This window comes from Vitis riparia, chromosome 15, assembly GCF_004353265.1.
Source record: "Vitis riparia cultivar Riparia Gloire de Montpellier isolate 1030 chromosome 15, EGFV_Vit.rip_1.0, whole genome shotgun sequence".
NCBI lineage: Eukaryota > Viridiplantae > Streptophyta > Magnoliopsida > Vitales > Vitaceae > Vitis > Vitis riparia.
Genome location: NC_048445.1, coordinates 8,634,494 through 8,662,219, shown reverse-complemented (window position 1 = coordinate 8,662,219; position 27,726 = coordinate 8,634,494). Strand labels below are relative to the sequence as shown.

Sequence of the window (27,726 nt, the reverse complement as noted above, 5' to 3'; positions counted from 1 at the left end):
GGTCAATCGAAGCTAAAAAAGGACCAATAGTCACCTACAATACATTTAATACTCAACGATAACTTAACCAATCAAACCAAAACTTGATCGATCGAATAGAATAGGGTGCCTAAGGTTAGGTTTCTATAAATTGAGAGCTCATATGCATTTATTGATAAGAGAACATCTGCATTAACTTACCTACTCATTTCTCACATTCAAAGCTATTTCAAACTCAAGTGTATTTACTTTTTTACTTGCAAATCCATTTAGTACACCTAATTGAATTCATCCTAGTTTTCATTTGTATTAAGCCATATTTGTGCTAGGATGCGAATTCTTAAAGACCCATAATTGTTAAAAGGTTGAGCATTTTCAAGCTTCAAGTTAGTATTGAGCTTAAATGGAATTGTAGTGCCCATTAGAACTATTGAATCCAAGCATACAAGTTTGAAGATTTGGTTTGAAGTCTTAGTTAGTAAAACCTTCACTTAGAAATGAGATTGAGAAGAGTGAAAGTGGGCGGGTTTGTTGAACTACTATAAAAAGAGTTTGCATGCTTCTTCCCTCTTCTATTTACTTATATTGTTTCAATTGTTGCTTAATTTGAATTATTTTTGAAAAAGTTTTAATAACCCAATTCACCTCCTGCCCTCCTGGGGTGTTTTTCTTAATTAATGTAATCTTGTTTCACAGTTATCCATGCATACTTATAATGGGGTTTAACTAATGTTTGCTTTAATAAAATATTTTGTCAATTTAGTAATGTAAATTGTTAGCACTCTCTTCACCCATTTGCAACCTATTATTGTTTAATATAAAAATACTAGATAAATGTATTGCCATTTAAATCCAATATATCATATTATCAATTTGTAAATCATGACTTAAAATTTAAACATTATAGAATACTATCAGTTTTGAGGGGCATTCATAGAAATCCTTTTTCTTAATTCTCTTTTCAATCTTCATAGGGGCACCATAGTGAGGATACTTTTTTTGGGATTCCTTATAAGTTATAATTGATTCTACCATTAAAGCTGCAAAGATTTCATAGTCAAAGTTGCAAAGGTTTTAAAATTAAGGTCAAAGTTAAAGCTAATGAAACTTATTAGATTCCAAAGAGGACCAATCAACTCCACTTCTCTAGGACACTTACCCTCTTTGGATGTACATATGAAGGTTCCAAACTTAAAGTAGATTTTGAAAAGCACTAACTCCACTTCCAAAGGACACGTATCCTCTTTCGATATACATGCATGTATATATATATGCAATTTTAGTTACTTTAGCCTTGTTCTTGATTGGTATTATAGTCTTAGAAAAGTTTTCGAACATACACAATACAATGCAAGTTGTAGTATCACTTTCATAATATAAATGTGTTGGTATTGTTTGAACTTGTTTGTAGCCTATTCTAATATATTATAACAATGTTACTGAATATATTGTCACTTTAACACTATTAATGTGACATATTACAATGCATCATTTTTTTATGAAAAAATATGACAAATTGTATTGTAATTCATATGGTAAATAATAAATTATAATGTGTACATGATAATAGACTAATAGTATGAGGTCTAACCTCTAATAATAAATAACAAATTATGTTTCATTACACAATTCAACATAATGGATTGTCATGTCAATTGTTTCAATGCAAACTCTCAGAGCTATATGTATATTAGTGTGTGTGCAATCATTCATCAATGTGAAACAAGCTCACTTACTCTAAACATTATTTTGGTCAATATTGTAGTCTTAGAGATATCTTTAAATGTACATATAATTATTGAGCTTTGGTAGATGAATTTTACTACCCAAGTATACAAGGTGATCGTTATAATGATTGCATTATGTGAACTATGGTAAAGGAATGGACTTATTGTGTCAACAAAGTGGAAATACTTGTCTAACAACTTCTATCTCTTTGAGCACCTAGTTCTCATTGTTGTGTAATTATGATGGATAACAATGGATACGATCAATTTTATCAAAACTTATCTATATTTGAAAAAAATACAAAAGAATAACACAATTCATAATAACATATATTCAACACTCCTTGATGTTCACTATAAATATAGTACAACATGTAAGAAAAGTAGAACTAGTTGAAGTCAAACAAACATTAGCCATCCACGAGTGCAATTCCAATATCGAGATATTCAACGATGATAGTATAACATAGGTATTATTATATTTATCAAATTCTCAAACAATTATTATTGTTAAGAATTACATTTATTTACAATAATCAAATTAATGTTTGGAAACTATTTTAATAAAATAAATATGTCGACATTGTTGTTTCATTCATTATTTAATTTTCACTGTACTAATACCATGTCTAACATATGAATTAATAATATAGCGTTGACATGATAATGTATCGTTGATAGTCATACTTTCCAACATCAGTTGCTACATAATAAGCGACTTTCCCTTGTACGGAATCTAGAAGAGACACACCCTAACACTACATGTAGATGAACTAGTAGCAATTTTATCATTGCTTTCTTGAGTCGGTTTTGATACAAGGATAACAATCACATGTTCTTAAATCAAAGTTCGGTTAAGAGACAATTAGAACTAAGCTTAATCTAGGCTTTGTGGTGTAGCATTTGGTCTTTGCTTTAAGAAAGGGATGAATGACACTTGCTTTATGCTTTGATTTTCTTCCATGAGCTTGTGAAAATAATTTGAGCTTATGAATAATGCTTAAACTTATTGAAGATTGTACAAAACTTTGGCTTCTTTACTTGTGTTCTTCCTCCCTCCCGAAACAAAAATAGAAGAGAGCACTTTAAATAATACCTTTTAAAAAATTTCGAAAAAAATTTAAATATTATCCCCAAGATTTGACCTCACATGGACTTCTAGGATAATTACTTGACCTAAAAAAAATCCAGAATCCAGCTCTGTTTTACTATCTCTTACCAATTCAAAATTTTGAACAAAATTTTATTAAAGATTTAATTTATTTAAGGATGTGAGTCAGGGCCCAATTCCAGGCCCATATATTGATGGGCTTTGTTAGAGAGGAGCCCAAGTCAATTACTTTTAGAAACATTTCCTTAGTGTAGTTACTCTTCTCTTTAACCCTTGGACCAGAGTCAAGAAAAACCCTCTGTTTCTCCCCCTGAACCCTAACTCTCTCTCTCTTTCTCTCTCTCTCTCAACCCTCTTAATGTCGTCTGCCAAGGTTGGTAATCTCTTTCTCGTTTTGTCACTATATATAAAAAGAATTTGGAAATCCATTTCTTGAGAGTTATAGGTGTTTATTGGGTTTTTATATATGCAATTTGATGTGTATTTTCAGAGCACAAACTTCTGTAAATGCTTTTGTTCTACATGTTTTTCGTGTTCTGATTACTTCCTGATCGTCATATTTGTATTTATTTATTTTTTACTATTTATGATGATTTAATTGTGTTGAAATTGCGTCGATTTTATTCCTAAATAGGTCAAGAATAATGGGTCGTTCGGATCAAAAAGATCGAGAAACGATGGTATGTTCATTTTCATGGTTTCAATTTCTGGCAGTATGATGACTTTTTTTTTTAAATACTTTTTATTATTATTTAGTATTGTTGATGCAATAAGGGGCAGTTTGGTTGCTGGGAAAAATGAGGGACATGAAAAGAGAGTGAACATTTTGGGTCCTGTGTTCTCTCTCTTTGTTGGCTTGTTTGTTTGTTTGTTCTTTTTTTTTTTTTTTTTTTTTTTTTTTTTTGCGTTTTTGCTGGAATATGTGGCTCAGCTAAGCCAAATTGTTGTATTGGGGTTGATTGAGTAGGTGTGTCTGATTTCTCTGATTTAAAATAACGAATATTTTAAGTTTCAAAATTTGATTTCTATTCTTTTCACGCTTTTTCTTAGCAACTGATGCCTTCAACTTAATGTCATCCTCCCTAGCCTTTTAACCGTGATAGAATTTCATAGACGTTTCTTAGTTTCTAATCCTAGGGTTCCTTTTGGATCTTGGTAAGTTTGAGGAAAGTACCAGGACAAGAAAAGAGAGGGGAGAAATGGAAGGAAAATAAAAGATAGGTTGGAACTCAATTAATTTTTCTTACATGTTTCTCCTAATTTATTTCTCTCTTTTCCTCTTTTATAAAAAAGATGAAGAATTCCAAAATATATAAAATTTTAAATAATTTTCATTATATTTAATTTCCTTTGTACTTTCCACGATAAACTAAATAAGAGAATTTGGATTCCTTCCTGCTATTTTTTCCTTTCCTTACTACACATGATCCAAACTAATGAAAATATTAATAGGCATTACTTCATATTTTATCTTTCATATTAGTTAACAGTCACACTAGACATCCATACTTTGCTGATTGAACTTGTTGGCTTGACATATTTATACTAGATGAATTGCATATCATTTATTTATGGATATATTCTTCAATTGGATTAAGAGGAACTCTTTGAACATTGCATTTCACATTGTTCTTACTATCACTTTTACCTTATGATAACATAATTCTTGAAAATAATTAAACAAATATTACCTTACAAAAATGGAATGGGTTTTATCCACACAAATTTATATCTCTTGCATGGAATCCTATCATACTAACATTGGAGTGCAATTTTTAGAGTTTCTGAAGTAGAATTTGCTACTAATTTAGATGTTCATGTTCCAAGGTGAAAGGACCTAGGAACAAAGTGGAGAGCCTATATACACACACACACACACGAAAAGAGCATGCTTTAAAAGAGCACCAAAGAGTGGGGGGTGCCCTCTGTATACAAGCAGTGTGCACAAAATATTACAGGCTTTATAACATAAAAGCCAAAAGACATACAAGAATAGCCTACAAAAAGCCAAGCTATGCATGAGGAAGAGCATCTAAGAAATCCATTATTGGAAGGCTCTCCATTGCCAATGAAGCAGGAGACCACTCCAATTGTGATTTAATGAAGAACTTCTTCAACCTTTAATATGAGAACTCTTCTTCATTGAAATTCCTTATGTTACGCTCTTTCCACATACATAAAAACAAAGGGGTGCCATATGCCAAACAATCCCTTGTTGTCCAACCTTGTAAACTTTCACTTGAGGAGGAGATTTCTCATTGAAGTTGGAAACACTCATTTTAGTCCAAAGACTGCAAAGAGAAATGTCCATAGCACTTTTGTCTCGTCACAATGAATCAAGATATGATTAATTGATTCTTCATTGTCTTTACAAAGGCTACATTTGTTGACTATTGCCCACCCATTCTTCATTAAAATATCCACAGTTAAGATCTTCCTCCAAACAACTTTTTGTGCAAAAAAAAAACAAAAAAGCATGTTTTTAAGAGAGCTCGTGATTCCCAAATCTTTTTGGGTGGGAATACTATATTAGTCTCATAACATGAGGAGTTGCAATACAACTCGTCTCTCTAAAGTAAACTGTTCTCTCCTTTTTGCACTTTGATAAGGTAAATAAGATCTAACAATTGGATCACCTCCTCCAACTCCCCATCTTGGAAGGGCTTTCTAAGTTGAACTAACCAATGGCCTCCACCTCCTATCCCCTCCCATAAATCTGCGACTATAGCATTCTTGGAAGAAGGTATTCTAATAGGGAGAACATCTTTTAGCCGAATCTCCCCTATCCATTTGTCCCACCAAAGCTTTTTGGGTCCACCTTTTTTATTTGGATAGCTAAGCTAAGACTTAAATCTTCTCATCCTTTTTTAATGTCTTTCCATTTGCCCCAAGGCGAGGGTGGTGTGGAATCTTGTGTTTTCGTTGTTTAGTGTTAATTGGGTCCTTCCGCTTACGGTTAGAGACACTCTCCTTGGTTGGTCCGCTTCCTTTGTGGACAAGAAGCGTGGGAAGACTTGGCGGGCAGCTCCCCTTTGTTTATTTTGGACGATTTGGAAAGAAAGAAATATTATAGTTTTCGATAATGAGGCTTTGTCGATCCAAAGATTGAAAATCTCCTTCGTTTGTAATCTTTTCTCTTGGTCTAAGTCTTGTTTAGATGGAGAACCCCGCTCCTTAATTAACTTTGTTGATTGGTTGGGTTCTAATTGAGGGTTGGTGAGTGTATGCTTCCTTGTGTTTTTTGTTGTGGGCTTCTCGTGTATACTTCTTGTATGCTTCGGGTTGCCTTCTTGCTCCCTTCTTTTAATAAAGTTTTTTGTGTTTATCTACAAAAAAAAAATAAGTTCATACCAAAGGACTCCCTCACCCCTTAGGTAATCTACCCCCCTCCTTTACTTCACAAACTCTTTGACTCAAAAGCAAACCTCTACAACCATTTGCCTAGTAAGGCTTGATTTAGGACCTCCAACTTCGTATTTCTTATGCTTGTAGGCATTGGACCAACTCACTAGGTGAATCTTTCTTCTTTGAATTTTCTCTAATCTGATCCTCAGTTTTATAGGAATTGCAAAGAGGGACATAAAATAGATAGGGGGCTTGATACAATATTCTTTATAAGGACTAGTTTTGCTTCTTTAGATAGATACTGTTTTTCCCAAGATGCCAATTTCCTTTTGAATCTCTTTTCAATTGCATTCCATACAACACAAGATTTATGAGACGCCTTAAAAAGTAAACCAAGATAAGAAGTAGGGAACCTTCCTACCTTGCAGCTAAAAATAGAAGCCACTCTATCCACTTTCTCCACCGCCACTGCAATAATTTCACTTTTTTGCATGTTTATTTTTCAGACCTGACACAATCTCAAAGCAAGTTACAATTATTTTCAGTATCTCAATTGATCTGAATTAACATCACATAAGAGAAGTGTTTGCAAACAATAAGTGCAAGACATGCATTTCTTCTCCGCTTCTACCTTCAACCTTGAAGCCACTAATGAAACCGCCATGCTTGGCCTTATGAATTAGGCAACTAAGGGCTTCCATGACTAGCATAAAAAGAGAAGGAAAAAGAGGACCCCCTTGCCTTAAGCTCATAAAGGTTGGGAAAAAATTCTATAGGTGTGCCATTGACAAGAACTACCGTTCTCGTAGAGGATATACAAAAGTAAATCCTTTCTCCCCATTTATGATCAAAACTCATCTTTTCCTTCACCGAAACAAGAGAAACTAGCAATTGACATTCTCATAAGCTCTTTCTATTTCCAATTTTCAAACAAGACCCACATTGAAGCTTCTCTTCCTCTAACTAACAACCTCATTTGTAATCAAAATTGCATAATTCATTCTGGTTGTCTAATGCCACTTGGGCCAATTACTCTTTTGATCCTATTAGCCAGAGCCTTTGCTAGAAGTTTATATAGATTACCCACAGAAAAAAAAAAAAAAAAAAAAATATATATATAGATTACCCACAGGACTCATTGACTTAAAATACTTAAACATCTTTTGCTCCTCCCTTTTTAGGAATGAGAAAAAAAATGTCACATTGAGGCTACGAACAATGCAATCCTTCAAATAAAATTTCTCGAATAGATGCATCACTTCCCCTCTTATTATAGGCCAAAAAAACTTTAAGAAACCATCCGGCCTTGGTGCTTTATCTCCCCCCAACTTTGAAAGTGCTAATAGCACCTCCTCCTTCGAAAAAGGGCCCTCTAAACTTTCTCCATCCTTTCTCTATTCTATGTTTCTATGCATTTGAAAAGCTTCACTACTATAAAGTAAGAGAAAATGACATCCTTGAGCTCCTCCTTGTTTCCAACTGGATACCATTGATTTTAAGACTATTGATGAAGTTGCCATTCCACCTTGCATTAGCCACGAGATGAAAAAATCTTTCCTTTAGCTAAAGATTTTTGCCTCTAAGAGGCTTCTTTTAAGATGGGTAAGTGACTAATACACATCTTTGGCTAACTTTTGGTTTCTTCTGTCCTCGTTTGAGAGAGGTCTTACTCTTTTTGTACTATTCCCAATAGCTTATCATCTTCAAAGCAACCTTCTTAACTAAAACATTACCGAACACCTCCTTATTCCACTTTTTCAGGTTGTTTTTCAATGCTTGCAATTTCTTAGCAAACACTAAATTAGGACTACCCACGAATTCATGCTTCTGCCTCCACTCTTTGATCAGGTCCCTAAATCTTTCCACCTTTAACCATATATTTTTGAGTGTAAATGGGATTTTGCCTTTCCTCTCTCCTCCACATTCTAGAAAAAGTAGAAGAGTGGTTAGACACTGACCTTGGCAATAGATGCAATACAATGCTTGAGAAATGCACCTCTCAGTCTCTAAAAAAAAAGGAAAGTAGCTTGATCGAGCTTTGAGGGAGCCTCCTTACTCTCCACACCAAGTGAAATTGCCACCACCTAGAGGTAGGTTTGCTAATTGAAACTCTTCAATAAAACTAGAGAACTCCCTCATAGTTGTTGACATTTGCCTGCAATTCCTTTTTTCAATTGGGAAATGTACCACATTAAAATCCCCACATAGACACCAAGCCTCATCCAAAAGCCCTTTGATTGGGGCTAGCTCCTCCCACATCTCCCTTCTCTCCTTTCCCTTTACTAGGCCATAAATCTTAGTGAACAACCAAAGGAATCCATCTTCACAGTTTCTAAAACAACAAGAAATAGAATAGAACCCTGCTTCCATATTCAGACACTCTAGGGCTCTTGTATCCCATGATAACAAAACCCCTTCTATTGTTCCCTTAACATCTATAGAAACGCAACCTAAATTCTTTCCCACACTCAAACTTCTCACAATCTCAATAAACATCTCCTTGATTTTTGTTTCCCTAAAATAAACCAAATCTAAGTTCTTTTTTCTTTTTTCTTTTTTCTGACCAAGGACTTGACCACCTTCCTTTTGTTTGGGTCATGCGTTTCTTACATTCTAGGAAAAAATCCTTAGCTTCATTTGAAGACTAATGTTAAGGGCCAACCTTTCCCTCCATTATCTTCTTCTTTGCTCACATTGCCCTCATAATTAATAGAGCTAAATAATTTCTTCAGATTTTTATCTTTTTCCTACCCACTTGCTTGCCTTAAGTGGACTAGAGGAACACTTCCTGTTCTCAATATATATAAGAATTCTTATGTCTTCTTTAGACCCTTTCACCAATACCCCCCCATATACTTACAAAACTAGATGAGTTCTTTATTCATCCACAAGGAATGCTTTATAACTAACTCTCTTGCGTCACTAACCAACACCAACGACCTTGCATCTCTTGCCTCTCCAACTTGAGAGGCTAACAATGGAGGGTTGCTTGAGCTTTGCTCCCTTGGGAGCATTTTATTAAGCCTTCCTTTCAAAGGGGGGATTTAATGTGTTCTAGAAATACAATGGACTATCCATCCTTGAAATCATGAGTAAAGGGTCCCTCTCTCCTTCATGCACCATAGGATTTTCATTCTTGATCTCCCTCTTCTTACTAGCAAATCCCTTAGCCTCCTTTATCCAAGAATCAGAAATGGAGTCCCCCAACCCAAAATAAGACAGAGAAGAAGCCTTAGAACAACTTGCTTCAGCCCCCTCCCATGAACAAGAGAATTAGAGAATGAGTTTGTACTTGTTTTACCCCACTTTGATACCCTTTTAGGCTTCTCCATAGCCGAAGGAGCATACGTTTCCAACATTTCCTCATGGGGCTCCTCCAAACCACTCCTTTCACAGTCAAATCACTTCGGGAAAAAGCCCTAGCAAATAAGGATTGCAACTTTTTCCTGCTTTTCCCTTCACAAAAGCAAGAGGGAGAACATGCAAACGAGCTTCCTTAATTTGCTTTAATTGATTGATCTTGGGCCTTTTGGGCTTAAGACTTTTCTAGGCCCACAACCCACTTTTCTTTGAAATATGGAGACAACTCTCTCTTCTTTAAAACCAGCCCAATATGATTTAGGCCTCTCATTAGAGCTAGTCTATCTAAATTTAGAATATTCCCTTCTAACTCATCCTTGATCTTCTTTTCATCTGTCTCAAATGATTCATTGTCTACTACCCCAAATCTACCCTTAGATTCCCCAAAATTTGGCCTAAGAGATATTCACAACTTGAAAATTTTCCTTTGATAGCCCCCCATGAAGCCTATTAGCAGCCCTAACCAAGTTAGGGGTGCAACTTGGGCATGTTGTTTGGACCCAATTTGACCTTTGGATGAGACAATCATTTTTAATATTTAGGTTGGGCTTAAGTTAAGTTTTTTAATCCAAACTGAATTTGGGGTGGGTTTGAACCAAAGTTCAAATCACTCGAGCTTAACTTGAACTCAATTTAATATATTTATATTTATATTATCCTTTATAATGATATTTATTTTATTTATTTTCTTTTTACATTTTTAAGGAAAATATCAAATTATAATTTTTTTTCATTTTTCTAGAAAGATATATAAATTTATTTTTACTTTTTTTATTTTTATCTTGAAATTTTGTCCCATTTACTATTTAACTTTTAGAAAATTTTGTAGAAAAAAGGTTTTTAAAAAACATTGTAGATAGATTTTGAATCATACAAACCATCTAATTTGATTAACTCAAGCCTAATCCGATCAACCTGATCTTGATCTAAGTTTAGAAAAATAAGGTTGAGTTGATTGTTTCTTAATTTGGGTTAGATTGTGGTAAGCCATCAACCTAACCCAACCTACCGAAGTTGCAGCCCTAAACCAAGCCCTTAGAAGATGAGATGAGGCTGCCTTTTTGCTTATTTTTTGCACCATTTCTTCATGGAAGCACGATGAAGGAACGAAGGGTCCAACCACTCAGCACAGTCTTGTGTGATGCTGTCAACACCGCGCATCCAAATCCCCCCTTCCTCTATCACCCTCGTCTATGCACTCCAAGGCACGTGAATTTGCCATCATTTCTTCTTCTTGCATGGGGCTTCCTTTGTTTTCCTACAAGTCTTCTACTGGGGTTCTAACTACAGCAGCAACTTCCTGAGCCAAATAGTATACCGAATTTTCCCTCTATACCAGGCATGACATGTTCACTAAGAAGTAATGGCAACAGGGGATCTCTTTCTAAACATGTCCACTAAGTTCATGTCTAAAGTAAGGGCTTGATGGAAACCCTTGGTTTAAGCTTATTATGGTTGGAAGTTCGCTTGTTTGTTTTTTTATCTTTCCTATACTAACTAGTTAAACCCAAAACCTGATGTTTTCTTGATCCTGTGAGCATATCCAATTATTCCCATTTTTCTTTCTAAAATATACTACTCTCTCTCTGATAAATGATAGCTTTGTCTCATGCCTCTTCTCGTGCTGTAAATACTGTAAATGCTGTGTAATTTTTTTTATTACTCTGTAAACCTTCCCATCAATTGCTTAATTATGAAAAATAGCTTCCATGGTGGATCCTGCCATGAAAACATAGTTTTGTTACCCTTGTTCATGTCTTAGTATTTGCTCAAGTACTCTTTTAGAAAGTTTATCGGTATGATTCTTAGGTTTGACTCCACAACAGTTTGTGTAGCTCTACATATCACCACCTTTATTTGGTTTAGGTGTCCTAAAGCTTTCCCTCGATTTTACTTTATAATATTACTTGTTCGTTAGGTCTAAGAAAGCTAGGAACATGGCCCTATTAGTTCTTGTGAGCATATCCCTTGGTGACTTTAGATTCAACTGGAACTATGTCTCAGAGAAATTTATAATATTTGGTTGCCAACTGAAGCAACGATTGTTGATTTCTATGGAGTGTTCAGACGGATATCAACTTGTGGGATGTGGATATTTGATGTCCTTTGTTGAGTTTATGGTCTGCTTCTTATTCATGGATCTTATTATATCATTTGTTATTAAATTATGCATGCCTTTCTTTGCTTATAAAATAAATAAATAAAATAAAATAGAACTATATTATCTGTGTTGCTTTGCTTGGAAGTTACTTTAGTAACGTTATCATATTTAGGGAAAAGATGTTTGACCATCCAAGTCATATATTTTGTTGGTGGAAACCTTAATTAAGTTTATTTTATTTCTTGGTTGATAACATACATTTGATAAGTGATATAATGTGACTGACATTTGACATAAATTGTGAATGGAGATACACTAATCTATGGTTTTTTTCCTTCCAGGTTTTTTTTCTAGGTTTTTTCCCTCCTTTGTTGCCTTGGGTTTGACTTTCTTTGTATACTGTCTGTGTACATAGGTAGCGCCCCCTGTTTTGGCGTGTTTTAATTTTTTTTTTCCTCTTTGTCTATAAAAAAAAATAAAAATAAATTGTGAATGGAGATACACTAATCTATGGTAAAGTGTTCTGATTTATTTGTTTATTTTTATTTTTTGTATTTAAGAATTACATTAGTTTCAAAAAGGAAAGGAAAATTTAGTGAGGACTAACACGCATAATAGTGAATAAAAAAATTACAGAAAAATAGAATGACAAAAGCAAACTGGTGTGATTCAATATTTTTGGCAGTTGCAGCATTTTGGAAATGGTGCATGAAGTGTTGATTTGGCTTAATTGTCTAAAACTGTGGATGGGTTTTTGAAAATAATATTCACTTGATTCTTCTCATCTATTTGACTCTGGCGGGTTACCTAGCATACTATTTTTGTGCTCAGTTTATAGGATGGCTCTTATACTTGCATGAAGTGTTAATTTGGCTCAATTATCTAAAATTATGGACAGGTTTTTGAGAACAATCTTCATGTGATTCTTCTCATCTGTTTGGCTCTGGTGGATACTAGCAGAACATTTTTGTGCTCACTTTATAGCTTAGTTGTTACACTTGCCATTTTATGCTTAATGGACATTGCATACCTGATATGGCAGAATCAAATTGCTGCTTGTTCCTGGGCCTAACCAAGATATTTTTTGGTTGTGGCCGTGAATTCAGTTGTGATAATTTCCTTTGATATCATTTTTTTTTTCTAGTGGTTTATCTATTGTGAAATGGTTTTTCTTCTGTTCATGCACTGTAGTCTGCATTTATTTATTTATTTTTGAGGAGATTTTTATTCATGCCAGCTTCACGGAATGAAGGAGATTGGACCTGTCCTAAATGTGGGAACATGAATTTTGGGTTTAGAACTGTCTGCAATCGTGGAAAATGTGGTGCTCCTCGACCTCCAGCTACTCCGGTATGTTAGTGGATGCTTTTTCTCCATTTTTTTAATTTAATTTCTTTTGTAATAATTATCTGTTTTGGTTAGGGGTTTGGTAGTGCATACATGAATGGTTAAAGAATAGCTGTACATGTCATGAATTTGAATTAAGACAATGTTTTGGATGTGAGTAGTCCTGGGCCTAGCTTGTTAAATGTATAGATTGTAGGTAAAAAAAGGAAAAAAATGATCCCTAAACTTGTATGTTGTGTTAGTGAGAGTTCTTCTTCTCCATTTTTTTTTTTTTTTCGTGTTAACCTGGAAACAGATTTCAGAATTTGAGGTCTTATTGGGTATAAAGGAGCTGAATATGTGGGTGGATTTGGGGATTTGTTAAAAGGTTGGAGCACATGGATAGGGTAGTTAAATGGAATGCCTGTGTTCTTTTGAAAGTTCATGGTTGTTATAATTTCTGCCTGCAGTACTGCACTAAGTTCCAGATTCAAAGAGAATGTACAGTAGAGGATCTTAGGTTGGGAAAATGGTCAAATGAAACAAGGAAAATTCTTATCAAACTGATGAAATAGAATGCATGTAAGATCATTGTTGAATAGGAACATCTCAAGAAAAAGAGAACCTAAAAGGTTCTCTGGAATTTGGATACATCCCTATTTTCAGTTTCTTTACTCTTTCTCCTCTTCCATCTTAGAAAACATGCTTACATGCAAAGATAAATTTACATCATGATTTTACCCAAATACAGAGAGCAAGAGAGAGAGAGTTGAGTCCTGCTTGATGGTTTAACCTTGTGAAAGGGATAAGCATCAAACTCAAGATTTCTCTCTCTCTGGCTTACGCATCTAATCCCAACCCACAAGATGATCTTTCTTCCCTTCCCCAATGCCTGGCCACAAAAATTCTCTCTGCAATCTATTAATCCTATTAGCCTATTTGTCTGAAGGCCTAAAGATAGAGAAAAAATATGGGGTAATGTGACACATGCACACAAAATAATACCCAATTAAGACAGGTCAATTAAAAAACCCTTAAAATTCTGAAGGGGCAGGCAAATTAAAAAGTAGGCCTTAACTCACATTAATGCCTAGTGGGGCTCTTATCTAGATTTATCTTTCATCTTGAAATATACCTAAACACTGACAAAATGGTCTTACGACTTAGTTATTCATTTGAACAGGCTCTTGAGAAGAAAATGCTGTCATCAACAAACTGTAGATGAGTCACCCTTGTTCTCCTTTTATCCACTAAGAATCCCTTAAGGATACCAGAGTGATATGTGCTCAACATTGATTTACTTAACACATTTGTCACAATGGTAAAGAGAAATGGAGAAAGCAGATCACCTTGTCTTAAACCCCTTGAAGCCTTAACCCATCTTTTAGCACAACTGTTTATTAGTACTGCCTAGCTTACAGATGATAAACAGCCATGGATCCAAGATCTCCATCTCTGTCTAAAGCATTTTCTTTCTACAGTATGGTCTAGAAACTCCTAATCCACATTTTTTTTTCCTTTTTGATCAGAAATGAAGAAGATTATATTAATATAAGAACAAATACAAGGAGAGATAAAAGAGACAAGAGAAAGAGAAAAAACCAAGGGAAGGATGAGAGGTCCTTCCTACACAAATAGCTAATCCACATAATTATAAGCTTTTTCAAAATTCATCTTAAAGACAACCTCCTCTCCTTCGATGGTTCTTTTCTCATCAACAACTTCATTAGCTACTAATACTGCATCCAAAATTTGTCTACTGTCAACAAATGCTGCCTGTGAAGAATGGATGGTTTCATGCGACACCCCACGTAATTGCTATGACAATACTTTAGCTATGATCTTGTAAAGGCTAGTCACCAAACCAATAGGTCTGAAATCAGATAACCTATTGGTTTGACTTTTGTTAGGCACTAGAGCGATAAAAGTGACATTAGTAGTCTTATTTATGAATACATTCTCGTGAAATTCAGAAAATCCTCATTTTTTTTTTTGTGTCCTAGCACATGTATCAAAAATAAAATAAAATAAAATAATTGTGTCTTAGCACTCATGATACAAGGTAAAGTGAATTCATTTAGGCCTGAGACCTTTTTTTCCTTATCCATGAGAATAACTGCTTCTTGTATTTCCTTTTCTGAAAAGGATGCTAGCACTCTCCTTTCAGATGGGGACCACTCTAAACCATCTATTCTTCACAAGTCCCTCATCTGATCTTGCTATAAAGTTTGCTAAATAATCTCAAGATCTCCTTTCTCCATTCTTGTCCACCAAAGATTTAGTGAACTTCTTCTTCCTCCCATTAGCTATTATGTGGAAGAACTTGAAATTGCAGCCCCCCTCCTTAGCCCATTTTACTCTAAATATTTGCCTCCAATGAACCTCTTCCCTTAACAACAATTCTTCCAACTCCATTTTCTTGGGAGCTCTTAAGGATGCTAATTCATTAGTTAAGAGGTCCTTCACTCTTAAGAGAATCTATCATGGCAATATCCCTCATTATTGAATCCTTCCTTTCTCTTATATTACAAAAGTAGCCTTATTTCATATTACAAATTTTGCTCTAATGCCTTGCACTTTTTTGCATGAACTTATGATCTTCCCACCTTGAAATGTGTAGCTCTCTCCACCATAAATTTATACTCTCATTGGATTTCGGATGCCTCACCCACATATTTTCAAACCTAGAAGGAGTTGGTCCTCACCTAAATGGATTAGTGTCTAGTACAATGGTGTAGTGACCTAAGGGGGTGTTTGGTACGTCGGAATAGGGAATGGAAATAATATTTTGTTTCCTTTCCTATTTCTTAGTGGAATAGAATGAATTTGATGATTCCATTTCTAGCATTTGGATGAACTTAGGAATGCAAGATTGGAATGATTATTTGTTTCCATTCCAATGTTTGATAATAATAGGAATGGAAATGAAAAAGAAATAAATTTACAATAATATCCTTACATATAATTTAAAATATTTTTTTATTTTTACTTTTATTTTAAAAAAATAAAATTTGAGAGGTTTTTTGTTATTAAATAATAAGACTAAAAAATATATATATACTCAATAAAAAAATTAACCATAAAAAATCGTATAACCCTAATGCACAAATATTCAATTATTATTTTTATTAAAAATTTGAATAATTTGTCATGTTTAAGTAGTTATAAAATTATATTTTTCAAAAAAAAATTATTTATTATAATATTTAAATTCTCAAAGCTAGCAAATGTTTTTCCTATTTTCAAAAGAGGAAATAAAAGAATTCAAATTTATTCTAATTTTCAACAAGTATCATATCCGATAAAATCCATAACCTTAAAAAATTTTAAATATTCGTTTTTTTTTTATATCAAAATTTTAAATAATTTGTCATGCAAAAAAAGCTATAGAATTATATTTTACTAAGAAAAAAAAAAGAGAAAAAAAATATAAGAACATATAAATTAAAAAAAATAATATCTTGTTTTTTTCTTTTTATTTTTTTCCTAACCATTAAAAATTTTCAATATTGTAAACACGTGAAATCGAAAAATCTTTTTCCAACCATTTCAATTCTTCTTTCCAGTTTCCATTAATACAAGATAAAGAAACATCAAAGATTCCAAACATAAATTAATAAAAAAAAATTAATCGATTTATAGAGAAGAAGAAACACATATAAAGAAGTAGAAGAAGAAAGAGAAAATAAGGTAAACCTGATCGAAGATGTAGAAGGGAGTTTTCAGAACCTAGTTGCAGCAAACAATGACGAATCCTAGATCCAACAATCAAAATGAACATCCAAAACCCTATAAATTAGAAATTGATTTTTTTTTTTAAATATCATGGAAGGTTTAATTGATTCAATTTGGAAGAATCACTTGTTGCAGAGAATTGGATGATGAGTGGGTCTCTAACTTTGCAAAGAAGATAAGAAGTGGATGATGAATAGATCTCTACCTTTACAAAGAAGATAAACATCGGGTTTGAAGAACAAGATAAGAGGGTAAAATAGTAATTTAGGTTATTTTATATTATCAAATAGGTTTAATGAATCAGAATACCACCTACTTTTAATGAATGCAAATCCGACTCATAAGTTGGATTTGATTTCTGCCGGAATAATTTTTTATTTCATTTCCGCCTTCTTAACATTTATCCAAACATAGGAATAAAGGAGAAAAGGAATGAGATGTCTATTCTCACTCCCTATTCCCGTGTACCAAACACCCCCTAATAGAGGATGAGGTAAGGCTTCTTGAATATTATGAGGGAAAATAACATCCCAATCCAAGGAGAATAAGAATCTATCTAACCTCTTGCAAACAAGGGAATCTTGCAAATTTGACTAAGAGATGCATTCCTAAGAGAGGGATCAACTAGCTCACACTCTTATTATGTTATCAAATTCTCTCATACTTGTAGAAATCCTACTGCCTCCTGACTTTTTTGTGGCCTTCCTAATGATGACATAATTCCTCCCAAAACTCCTTAAGCGTAGGATCATTTAGACCATAAACTAAAGACAGCCAAAAAATCACCCCTTAACTATTTGACAATAATTTAACTGAAAGAGAGAAGCTCCTTATCATTACCTCAATGCATGATAATGTCCTAGCATCTCAAATTATCAAAATACTGTCGAAAGCCCTATAGACAAGAGCTCCACCTACTCTCTTTTCTCTAGCCATCCAAATGCTATGCACCAAATTCCTATCACACTTCCTTTTTGTCTCTTGTAACATGACAATATCGAGTTGTTCTTGGCATAGTAGATCTTTTATCACCCATTTTTTTTGGACCCAAACCCCACATGTTCTAACTAATAATCTTGCTTTAACTCTCTACAAAGCATTAGCTTCTGGCCCTTTAGTCTCTTTTCAATGAATGTTATTTGGAAAACTTGTGTGCAGCCTCAAGTGAGTTTTCTTTGGGTTGGAAGCAACATGGGGAAAAACTCTTTACTTTGGACCAACTCCAAAAAAGAGGATGACCTTTAGCGAATAGATGCTACCGTTGTCAAATGCATGAAGAATTGATAGATCGCATCCTCCTCCATTGTGCCAAGACAAGGACTTTAAATGTGTGATTACCTAGCAATCTTGGCTTGCAATTGCCAAGAATTCATTTTTTCTTTTTCTGGTGTTGTTGATTTATTTTGTGGCTGTTGAACCCAAATTAGAAGTTGCTTAAGTTTTGTTTCTTCAAGAATCATTTGCCATTCCATATTTGTAAGTCATGAAATTTTCAATTATAGACTAAAAATTCATGGTATTGTCCTTTTTCTTTCTTTTATTTTGTAAGGAAAAAATCATACATATTAACAACATGCCTAAGCCAAGGGTGCACCAAGGTGCGTAGGATGTATACAATAAGCACCAATAGGTGAACAAAAAGAAGAGAGCAAAACAAAAAACAAGCTTCCTCTCCTTACATGGAACTAAGTCAATCAATAAAACCTATCATGGTTAATGGATCAACTTTGTGCACTCTGATCCATTACAAAAAAGTACTCATGAAAATGGATTTAATTGCTTGGTTCCACTGTTCAATATTTTCGAAAGAACTCCTATTTCTTTACTATCATAGAGTCCAAAATAGGCACAAGGGGGTGGCCCTTCAAATCTTTTTTCTGTTTCTTTCCCACAAAAGGTCTATGCCAACTACTGTGCAGCACCCAAATCACTCCAAATAGAGAAAAAATCAGAACATGGGAAAAAATATGCTGTGAATTTGAAATTCAGTAGTTAGAGATGAATTAACAAATCAGAATCATAAACCAACAGGTTATACTGGAATTTCATGTAACCCCAAAACTTGGAGCACATTAATATATATTGGGGGCCATCAAAGGGTTGTGGAACGAACCGTGGTGTGTTGCTGGCGACTTCAACATGATAAGATTCCCTACTGAGCGGAGCTGAGGAGGTCGACTGTCCCCATCAATGCGGAGATTTACAAAAGTGATAGAGGAGTTAGAGTTAAGGGATTTACCCCTTCAGGGGGGGATGTTTACGTGGAGTGGAGGTTTTAATAATCTCTTAAAATCGAGAATTGATCGGTTTCTTATCTCTGAAGATTGGGAAGCTCATTTCCGGGAGTGTATTCAAGGTGTTTTGGCTAGACCAGTATCAGATCATTCTCCAATTATTCTTGATGGAGGGGGGATGATGAGAGGGCCCACACCTTTCAGATTCGAGAACATGTGGCTGAAGGAGGAAGGCTTCAAAGAGGTGCTGAGGAAATGGTGGGATGGGATCCAGATTAGTGGGACAACCAGTTACATTTTGAGCAAAAAATTAAAGGCTTTAAAGCCGATTCTGAAAAAATGGAACACAGAGGTTTTCAGACAGATTAAGGTTAAGAAGCAAGAGGCTTGGAATTCTTTGGATTTCTGGGACAAGGAAGAGAGGGTCCACGAACTGTCCTTGGAAGAGGAAGAAGCTAGGAAGGAGGCAAGAGAGATGTATAAGAAGTGGGTCCTTTTAGAAGAAACGTCATGGAGGCAGAAGTCCAGGGAAATTTGGCTGAAAGAGGGGGATAGAAATACACGGTTTTTTCATCAGATGACTAATGCTCATAGAAGAAGGAATCAGATGAATAGAGTCAAAGTGAACGGGAGATGGTACAATGAGGAAAGGGAGATCAAAGAGGTGGTGTGCAGGGTGTACCAGGGGCTGCTGGCAGACCCGAGGGGGTGGAAGCCCAGGATAGATGCTTTGATGTTTGAAAGGTTGGAAGAGGGGGATGTGGAGGGGTTGGAGAAGCCTTTCACGGAGGAAGAGGTTTTTAGGGCTTTGTTAGGCTGTTGTGGCGAGAAAGCGCCAGGCCCTGACGGTTTTTCAATGGCCTTTTGGCAATTTTCGTGGGATTTTGTTAAAGAAGAGGTCATGAACTTCTTTAGGCAATTCCATGAGACCGGGAGCTATGTAAGAAGTTTGAATGCAACTTTCCTAGTGTTGATTCCTAAGAAAGGGGGGGCAGAGGACTTGAAGGATTTTAGGCCAATTAGCTTAGTGGGAGGGTTATATAAGTGGCTAGCTAAGGTGTTGGCTAATAGAATGTAGGGTGTCTTAGCCAAGGTCATCTCAACGACCCAAAACGCTTTCGTGGAGGGACGGCAGATTATGGACGCAGTGCTGGTCGCTAATGAGGCAATTGACTTTATTGTGAAAAGCAATAGAGGGGCGATTCTCTGTAAATTAGACATTGAGAAAGCCTATGATCACGTGGATTGGGATTTTCTTTTAGCAGTGATGGAGAAGATGGGGTTTGGGGAAAGATGGTGCAGGTGGATAAAGTGGTGTCTATCCACTGTTAGGTACTCAGTTATGGTGAATGGAAGTCCTACGGGTTTTTTCCAAAGCTCAAGGGGTTAAGGCAAGGAGACCCCTTGTCGCCGTACCTTTTTGTAGTGGTGATGGAGGCTTTCAGTGTTCTGATAAAGAAGGCAGTGGCTGGGGGGTTTTTGGCGCCTTGTTTGATTCGGGGAAGAAGAGGCGAAGGGGTCCAGATATCATATTTGTTGTTTGCTGGTCCTACGTTGATATTTTGTGAAGCAAAGGAGGATCAGTTATTGTATATGGGCTGGTTGTTAATGTGGTTTGAGGCAATTTTAGGGTTAGGAGTAAATCTGGAGAAAAGTGAGCTGATTCCGGTTGGTAGAGTCGAGAATGTGGATGAGTTGGCTGATGAGTTTGGTTACAGGGTGGGAAAACTGCCTTCCACTTATTTAGGAATGCCGTTAGGTGCCCCATTTAAAAGCGTTGCAGTGTGGGATGGAATAGAAGAAAGATTCAGAAAGAAATTGGCTATGTGGAAGCGTCAGTACATTTCAAAAGGGGGGAGGATTACTCTAGTGCGTAGTACATTGGCAAATTTACCGATTTATTTTATGTCGATTTTCCAGATGCCTAGAGTGGTTAGAATCAGATTGGAGAAGATTCAAAGGGATTTTTTGTGGGGTGGTGGGGCTCTAGTGCAAAAACCACATTTAGTTAAGTGGTCAATTGTATGTTTAGACAAAAGAAGCGGAGGGTTGGGGGTTAAGAATCTTGGGGCTTTCAATAGGGCTCTCCTTGGCAAATGGGTGTGGCGTTTTGCAAATGAAAGAAAGGCTCTGTGGAACCAAGTGATCAGAGGGAAATACGGGGAGGAAAGAGGAGGGTGGAGATCTTGTGAGTCTAGGGAGGCCTACGGTTTTGGGTTGTGGAAGGCAATAAGTAAAATGGGAAATCAAGTGACCCCTTTTGTTGGCTTTGTGGTGGGTGATGGTGAGAAAGTGAAGTTTTGGAAAGATAAATGGTGTGAAACCATCCCTTTGAGCGAGGCTTTTCCTTCTTTATTTGTTTTAGCTTCGAACAAAGAGGCTTAGGTAAATGAAGTGTGGACAGCCGAGGGGGATTGGGGGGGAAGTTGGAACCCTTGTTTCAATAGACCTTTCAACGATTGGGAGTTGGAAGAAGTGGAAATGCTATTTTGTTGCTTGGAGGGGAAGAAGGTTAGGGGGGATGAGGAGGATAAGGTGAAGTGGATGGCATCAAAGGATGGGGACTTCTCGGTGAAATCTTTGTATAGGACTATGCAGCCGGGGTCTCTTGCTTTTTCCCTTCAAAAATTATATGGAACTCATGTGTGCAGCCCAAATTGAGCTTTTTTGCGTGGGAGGCTTCTTGGGGGAGAGTTCTAACCTTGGATCGCTTGCAAAAGAGAGGTTGGGTTATGGAAAATAGATGTTTTCTTTGCCATAAGAGTGAGGAGACAATTGATCACCTTCTTATCCATTGTGAAAAAATGAGGGAAGTATGGATGGTGTTCCTTTTCTTTTTTGGTGTTTCGTGGGTTTTCCCCTGTTCGGTCAAGGAAACCCTTTTAGGGTGGAGGGGGTCTTTTGTGGGAAAGAAAAGGAAGGTGGCGTGGCAATTGGGACCGTTATGCTTGTTTTGGGTTATTTGGAAGGCTAGAAATTCAATTGCATTTGAGGATTGTGAGCTGTCCATTCAAAGGCTGAAAGCATCTTTTGTGTATTTTTTGTGGTCGGAATCCAAATTGTGGATAAAAGATGGTCCTTCGCCCTTAATAGATTTTATAGACTGGGTGTGTATGCGTTAAGGGAGAGGTTTTTTTGTTTTGCCTTGTCCTTTGATGTTTGGCCCTTTTGTAAGGAGGTAAGTCCCTTTATACTGTAATTTGGTGGGTCGCTTCTTTAGCGCCTCTTTGCAATACAATCTTATACTTATTGATAAAAAAAAATATATATATATATATAGCAGTTTATCTAAGAAGAGCTCATACTCAAATGCACCATTGTTTTTGTGTATCTATTTAGCATAATGGCTGCATGAAAAGGTCTAAATCAGTAGAAGTGGTTATTTTTATTAGGCACAAGACTTCCTTCTGACCAAACTCTCCTGGTCTAGTTACAGTAGATTTGGTGCCAGAAATGGAAAAAAGAAAGAAAAAAATAGCACCCAATATCAGTTTGAAAATTCTGTCATCTTTCTTGTTATTTTGATCAATAGCTCATGTTGAATACAATTATTTATGTTTTTTGTAATTTTAATTTTGCAGTCTGCTCCTATTACTAGCCCTTATAATCACCCTCCTCCCTTTTATTTCGGAGGTGTTGGGGCTCCTCCTCCCATGCCTCTTGGAGGTCCCAGCAGATATGGCCCCCCAATACCAGTTCCTGGAATGCACTATGACTATTCACCTGGGAATGTTCATGGACCATATGGCCTTCTCACCACATTTCCCCCTGGAGGTACTCATCTCTTTCTGTGTATGATCCTAAATTTTCTTTTTTCTTAGGGAAGAGTTGCAATTGTTAAAGTAGAGCAATACTCTACAAGGAAGCAAAAGTTTAATGTTACCATGGAAGCATAAAGAAACTGTTGGAAATTAAAACAAATCTATTAAAAGCAAAGGCAAGTTCAAATGGGAACTAATGCATGCATTTGATGTTAATATACCAGTTCATATGGTGATATGGTCTGGTTTGCTTGCATGTTTAAAGGAAGCTTGTATTTGTGTGTATCATAACCACAGACTTGACAAATGTAAAGATTAGTTTGTTAGCATAAAAAATATAAAATTAATTGTTGTTGTTGTTGGTTTTCTTTTTCTTTTCCTTATTTTAATTTTTATATATATAATAATTATTATTTTTTATTGCAATTATATGAAGGAAATTTAATATAATGCTCAAAGTCACTAAATTGTAAGCAAAAAGATAAAAAGAGTTCTTTGAAAGCAAAAAGATAAGAAGAATTCTTTCAAGACAATCAGATATGAGTGCTCAAAGCATATCAAATTAATGAAGTATAAAAGCGGAGATTAGAAAGAAATTTCTGGAGTTTACTTTTGATGTTTCAAGAACATCAAATTATTGTAATAGAAGAGGGAGATTGGAGACAAAGCTTGGCTCCTTCGAATATTCAATTTTGATTATTCTTAAAGGTTGATCTAGTTTTCACTAGGGTGCTTATATAAAGGTTATGCAAAGACTTAGAAACATACAGATATGCTAAAAACTATTCCTAGTATAGTTATATATTGGGATTCGGGTTCTATTCATAAAATCACTAAGACTTCTGAAAGAATAGAATGGTAATATTAATAGATAAATGCAATAGCAGTATTCTTAACATCATTTTTTGTATGTCACTTCAATTTCTTGGTCGAGAAAATTTGACCTTTAGTAGTTATTGAGGAAAGAGAAACTATTTAAGACAACCTACAGGAAACTTTGTAATTGAAACAATCTCTACCCATCCTCTGGCCCAGAAATTAGCACTACCATCTCTCCTCTCAGATAGTGTCCATCATCTTATACTCAAACTTCAAAAGAGTTTTTGGGTTTGAGATGATAGTCAACAGAAGTACATTGGTAGGGTTCAATATTCATCTCATATGATGGGGAGGGTGGCATCAGTTTTTCTTTCTTCATTTTTTTTTTTTTTGTTTGTTTCCTAAGAGGTAGGATCACTTTGACTCAAGTATGTCTAGCTTACATCCCAACCTATTACCTTTCCATCTTCAAAATCCTGGTGGGGGCAACACATAGAATTGAGAATCTGAAGATACTATTTATAGTCATGGGCCATGGCTTCTGAGGGGACCCCGAGCCATAAGTGAGATACCATTCTAGAAAGTTAAGATTCTAACTTTGTGTCAGGATCTACAGGCCAAGGAGCAGTCTTCAGTAGACAGTTTCTAAGGGGTGTAGGCCTCCCAAAAGGCAACAAAGGTGGATGCAATTTTATCCTAATCATCTGACTTTATCAAGAAAGATTACCATTTTAGGCTATAAGAGGTTGAGGGCAAGATTTTGAATCGACCATTGGTCTTACGATATATCTCAGTATATTTTTTGTTTATAAATTCTCCTGGTGATGAGTAATTCCTGGAAAGCTATGTATGATACCATGCAATTCATGTGACCATACAATATCTGAGTGATTAGATCTTTTGTCCTAGTTGGAGGACTTCTAGCATTCCCCCCTGCTTAGCACCAGAGTATTTTATTCAAGAGAAAAAGGAGGCCTGGCTCAGTAATCTCTCTGTAGTTTTCAAAAAAGTTTTTCCATTCTGTATAAAGTGAGAAGTAAATAGAATATATGAATTGCCCCCTTCTCAATTGTTTTGTAGAATTAAAATAATTTATTACACCCAAAGACAAATTACCTAAAAATGAGGGATGGAAGGGCCCTTAATATGAGGGGGCATATACATGATTCATGTATGTCAATGGTATCATGGACAGGATTTGATGTTCAAAGCATGTTTTTGCCCATTTGTGTGTGTAGGACTATGCATGTGCCTAAATGGTTTGATTGTTTTGTTGAAGCAGGCATGGGTTATGGTTCAGGTCCTGCTATCAGTGGATATGGATTTGGCTTTCAGGGACCCCCATGGGCTGGAGGAGGCATGCCAGATGGCACTGCCTCTCGAAAACGTCGTGGAGGTGATTGGATTTTCTCAGCTCAATTTTATTTAAATATGATCTGTTATTATGCGTATGCAATTCAATTTAAATACCAGTGCTTGGTAGGAATTAGGATGGAGCATTTCGCTATTGATTACTGGTTTTGAATGTTATCCATCATTTTCATTATGGAGGTTATTTTTATGTTTAGTTTGTGCTAGTGCTTCTAGTTTTGCAAATGATGATTATTATTGAGAAATCCTTCAGTAATATGAAGTCAAATGCTAGAAAATGCATTTATAATGGATATTGCTGTTAAGATAACATCTCTTATATCATTTATTTTTTCCTCCTGTTTGTAAATTACTTTTTTTTTTTTAATTTATTTTATTTTTTTATACTTGTTCAAATTGGTATTTGTTTCGATAGCTGCCAAGGCTGCCATCTTTGATGATGCAATATTCCTTCCTAGAGTTAATTAAAATCTGGCAAATAACATGCTTAATAGTATAGTACATTCAGTGATATAAGTATTTGAGTTGCCTTTCTTTTAGTTTTCCTATTTTCATTCTTAAGAGAGAATCCCACAATTCCCCACTGAAAATTCATTGTTACATTGAACCCTATCTGAAGGAGGATGTAATGTCATCCAAGTATTCCACATTCATCACTAGCATTTAGGCTAATGGTCTCAATCAGGTGGCTGTTTATGTATTTGCAGGGCCAGATGGTTTATCTGAAGGGGATTGGGTTTGCCCCAAATGTGACAATGTTAACTTTGCTTTTAGAACCACTTGCAACATGAAGAAATGTGGAGCCGCTAGGCCTTCTTCTGTAAGTACTTCCTCATCCATTATAATTTTGTCTTGCAAGCATTGCTGCAATGGTCTGATGTTCGCCTTGAATACTTTCTCGTAGGGACCAAGCCGGTCAGATTCTGGTGCCCCAGAAGGTAGCTGGACTTGTAGCAAATGTGAAAACCTCAACTACCCTTTCCGAACAGTTTGCAACCGCAAGGGTTGTGGAAATGAGAAACCAGCTTCTGATGAGTAAAAAACTTGGTCATTGTTGTATGAATGATTTCATTATAAATCCACCTATTCTACCATGTAATAATGGAAGTTTTTGGATCATTCTATATTATTACTTAAAATACTAACAACCCTAAAGCCACCACCAATACCCAACACATCCCCACACAAAAGTTGAGGACTTTTCAAATATAAATGGGTGTTTCTGGGGCTTTTGTATTCTTCCCCCCTCTTTTATGCTATTCATGAGTGCACAAGCTCAAAATGTAGCTTTTAAATGGCTTAAAAACTGAGGACTTAAATCTTTTTCTTTTCAATCATCACACATTCCTTGTTTTCCTCGAGGGAGAAATTCTATACTGGAAAACGTAATGCTTTTAGGAGAATTGAATTGCCTCCTTGGCATGAAGCTGATTGTCTTTGTTCTTCATTTTCCCATTTCTTTATCAATATTATTTTTTCAGTCATTGTCTGATATCAAGTAGAGTCTGTCTAACACAATAATTGAACAGTAGCAGAAGAAGTATAGAGACTAAAGCATCTAAAAGAAGAATATCCAAAGAGAAACATCCAGCAAGGTTGCTCCATGGTGCCATCCAAGATGGCCTTCTCCCTCAATAAGGAAAGGTGCCCAGAAGCTGCCATCTATTTGCCACCTCCACTTTGTCTTAATCGACAACTTGAAGGGCTGAAGTTCTTGCATAACAATGCAAAAGAATTAGTCAAAATGAACATCAAGGGAGTGTATGTAATCCCCATCTCTCCGGTCCGGCAGCAAGTTTTATAGTAGCGGGGGCTAATGACTTCAAAATAGATAATATTTGTTCAGTTGTGATGGATACTATTGGAGTTAATTCTTGTTGAAAGCATGGAACTTTAAAAATCTACATATGAATTCTATGGAGGGTTTGAGTAAAAATAAAAAATAAAAATAAAAATTCAGAAGGTACCTGTGCTGTGAGTTCATGATTTCATACTCCTCCTGGCCCTGATATTTCCCATATGGACCTTCACATTGAAAATAACATAGAGAAGAGAAGACACCCCAACACTTAGACATTGCTGCATAACTACATTGTGTTGTTGTACACTTAGTTGACATATGGTTTTGCCCTCTCTCTCTCTCTCTCTCTCTCTTTATATATATATATATATATATATATATATATATATATATATAGTTTTATTGGTGGTAACGCCCTAGGTTAACAAGGCTATATAGTTTTATGCAGATGGTGGCACGTTTTCCCTCCTAAGATTTAGTAATGGAACATTGGATTTCTAGTAAAACTCAGAAAATGTTGGAATCTCTTGGTATAGCTGTTGTTAGCTACCCTAATTTGGGATTTTGCACTGGAGTTTGAATGGATCGAAAATAGCAAGCTCTTCTTGTATTTTGTGATTGTATTTTATACTAGGAGAATATAATCTAAATGGAATAAGGATGATCCACTAAAGTTCTATGTGCACCCCACATTGAATTTCTCTATGAGGCCTTAACCAACCAAATATGTATTTGCAATTTAACCATACTTCTCTTGTGCATGTGATGGATCAGATGCAGTGATTTTAGAAAATATTTATAGTATAAAAAACGATTTTAAAGAAAAATTTTGATAAAATTTAAAAAGTTGAAACTTCCCTGTAAAAATCACTTATATGTAATAGATTTTTTTTTTAAAATACTTTTTGTGGTTTAAAATTTTTTAATATTAAGTTTCTTCATTTCGTTCATTTATTTTAGATATTTGTTTAGATGGTCTTGTTAATTAACTTGGAAATTGAACCAAATTGGTTGGTTTTAATCAAATTAAAACTCATTAGATCCAATTTATTTATT

At 35.4% G+C, this 27,726-nt stretch overlaps 1 protein-coding gene across 2 annotated transcripts; it reads left to right on the top strand.

Moving 5' to 3' along the window:
* Window positions 1–3,083: 3,083 nt before the first annotated feature.
* LOC117932797 (ranBP2-type zinc finger protein At1g67325-like) lies at window positions 3,084–26,174 on the top strand. Of its 2 annotated transcripts, XM_034854127.1 has the most exons (7): window positions 3,084–3,190; window positions 3,452–3,497; window positions 12,861–12,973; window positions 22,500–22,692; window positions 24,781–24,894; window positions 25,577–25,689; window positions 25,774–26,174. In XM_034854127.1, exons 1-7 carry the CDS (start codon window positions 3,176–3,178, stop codon window positions 25,906–25,908), a joined length of 729 nt encoding a protein of 242 aa, XP_034710018.1. In that variant the 5' UTR covers window positions 3,084–3,175; the 3' UTR covers window positions 25,909–26,174. The 2 variants fall into 2 exon arrangements, with proteins under 2 accessions (XP_034710018.1, XP_034710019.1); XM_034854128.1 differs by lacking the exon at window positions 3,452–3,497 and having other exon boundaries at window positions 3,109–3,190.
* Window positions 26,175–27,726: the final 1,552 nt, after the last annotated feature.